The 2,534-nt window shown below is 49.2% G+C and overlaps 1 protein-coding gene across 1 annotated transcript in view; it reads right to left on the bottom strand.

The window, feature by feature from the left end:
• LOC110402683 (serine/threonine-protein kinase TNNI3K) overlaps nt 1,354-2,534 on the bottom strand; it is a 59,711-nt gene continuing 58,530 nt past the window's right edge. Inside the window, exon 25 of the mRNA XM_021405042.1 lies at nt 1,354-1,624. Coding sequence (XP_021260717.1) covers nt 1,548-1,624 — 77 coding nt within the window. The 3' untranslated portion in view covers nt 1,354-1,547. The remainder of the gene's footprint in view (nt 1,625-2,534) is intronic.

Raw genomic sequence — 2,534 nt, 5'->3', positions numbered from 1 at the left:
GTGTGTAAGCCCACCACCACCAGCACTGCCCAGCAGCTGCCACACTTGGTTTCTCTGTTACAGGGAACAATATTGCTCTGAGCGTTCCCTCCTGCTTGCACCCTGTACTACTGCGGGCTGACAGGTGTATGTTTGAGAGTATACGTGCTTGGCTCTGTCTCTTCTCCGTGAGTTTGTCTGTGTGTTATTTCCCTTCTACAACTACAAACTCCTCACTGGGAGGTGGGGCTGTGACCTCAGCTGTGTGTGACCACTGCAGTTTGATTCTGGAGCGGGGTTTGCAGCAACGGCCTTGAGAGCAGGGCTCATACCCTCAGCATGTCTGGACTTAGCGCTGTTGCAAATTGTTAAATCAGAACAAAACTGGGGGACATTAAACAGGCTTAATGCATGCATTTCACCAGTAGGAAAAAAGGGCCGAGCTTTGCACACAGTAAGAGGAGGACTGCTTGCGGTCCCACTCCTGGACATGGGCACTGGGCCTCTGACCTCCCCAGCACAGATGGAGGAGGTGATGGTCACACCTGTACGTGGGAGCCAGCACCTTGCAGGTACTGTGTGCAGGTCTCTGACAGGGTTGCAGTGCTCACATGATGAGCTGGGCTTCACTGGCTGGGATTTTCACAGCCATACAGAGTGAGCATGATGGCTGAGCTGGGCTCCTGCAGGACAGGCCAGTTGTGGGCACAGGGCTGTGTGCCGGGGGGAGGTATGGCTCACTGGAGGGGACACTGGTTCATTTTGATGTAGATTATCTGTTCCTGATATGTTTGTTCTCAACAACTTGAAATATTACTGCAGTTGAAGGCATTGCTGTTCTTAAAAGAAGGATAAGAACCCTCGGTGTCTTGTCCTGTCTGACTATTCGAGCATGCTCCTTTGGCTTCTCCAGGAATGGCACAAACTAATTCCATTCCTGCAAATGACTTCTAAGATACATTTTGTTCAGTAACTTACACTCGGCAGAGTTTCCATTTGTATTGGTAACTGGTCACTGCTATGCAATGTGCTTTCCCCTGAAGCCAGGTGCTTCTTCAATAACAACCAATTAACGAAGACATCACTTTCTTCAAGGCACCAGCTATTTTAGTTACCAGTCGAGTTGTACACAAGCACTGGGCCGTGGAAGTTTTTCCTGTTATTTTCAAGGGTCCACTACTGACAAGTTACCAGGAGGTTGAACTAAGCCGCTGTAGGTGGGCACATAGAGGTATCGATGCAAGTGCAGTCTGTTTCCCTGCTCTGTATTCTGCTTCCTAAGCTGCCTTTGTTTCAGATTTTCCTTCTGGTTAAAGGTTTGTCGTGGAGTGCCTGCATTGCTTTTTTGTTACCAAATGATTGAACTGAAGCATATGTTTTTAGTTAAAGCTTTGTTCAAGGACAGATACACACCACCAAAAGAAGCAGCCTCCTCATGGTCAGCAGCAGCAGGTGCTGGCACACAGCTGGTGGCAGGGATGCTCAGCACCAGCCGATGGAGCGGTTCTGTTCGTGGCTGCCCAGTCTGACCCTGGGTGCCTGGCTCTGCAGGACGGAGCTCTGTGCTGTCAGCTGCTTTCCTCGAAGCTGCCACTGCTGCTGCAGGAGTGAAACCTCATGGTGCTCATGGGATCCGACACGTAACCTGCAAGGAGCAGAGCAAAGCTCAGTGCATCCTCACACTGGGGTAGAAGTGCTGCTTCTGCCTCCCTCTGCAGTGACAGCCACTTTGGGAGATAGGCACAGACAATGCCGATACCTTCTTGCTGTCTGCAGATGTCCAATATCATCTACAGAGGAAGAATTTAAATGGGAGGTAAGCAGACCAATCATTCACAGAAACAGGTCATGATAGGCACAAAGAAGCTTCAGTGAGTGGCACAAAACCACAAATCTTGTTTTAATAACACAGTGAGGATCTGACATTAAGAATACCTCATTCTTCCTTTGAGCTTGACAGCTCAGAACCAGCATTGTGGTCGCTGCTTTTAAATACTTTAGGTCCTGACGCTACAGCATGGACAGCAGCTGCTCTCAGCAGCGCTGTATTTCCAACACCAATGATTTCTCCCTTTACGCTGTCGTTTATCTGCTGCTCCTACTCTCCTTATTTTACTGTACTAACTAATGTAGTCTTCTCAAATTTCCTGATAACAGTGCATCACATAGAGCCATCCAGAATCTCAGGAACCAAGGGAGCAGTGAAAGCTAATGCACAAAACGGTCCTGGAGCACGGGTGGATGGGCTAAGGGCTGGAAAGCATTGCTCATGCTCCTGCATGCCAGAGCCTACTGCCAAGCAGAAACGATACACAGCTGCACTGGTGAGGACTCTGGTAATCAAAGCACCACTACGTTGTGATGTTGTAAGCCATAGGGAACCTTGATTAATCTTCTAATCATGGCATGCTTTGGAAGCTGGGCACTGAAGCATTGCCTTATCTCAGTCATATCCTCGGTACTCCTCACAGGTCTGCGCTGTCCTTCAGCGCCCAGCCCTGCTCCGACATCTTTATACCATGAGTGATCAGCTCTGACAATATTCCCTGCTTTGC

This window comes from Numida meleagris, chromosome 7, assembly GCF_002078875.1.
Source record: "Numida meleagris isolate 19003 breed g44 Domestic line chromosome 7, NumMel1.0, whole genome shotgun sequence".
In the NCBI taxonomy this organism is placed as follows: Eukaryota; Metazoa; Chordata; class Aves; order Galliformes; family Numididae; genus Numida; species Numida meleagris.
This window is presented reverse-complemented; position numbering and strand designations above follow the sequence as displayed.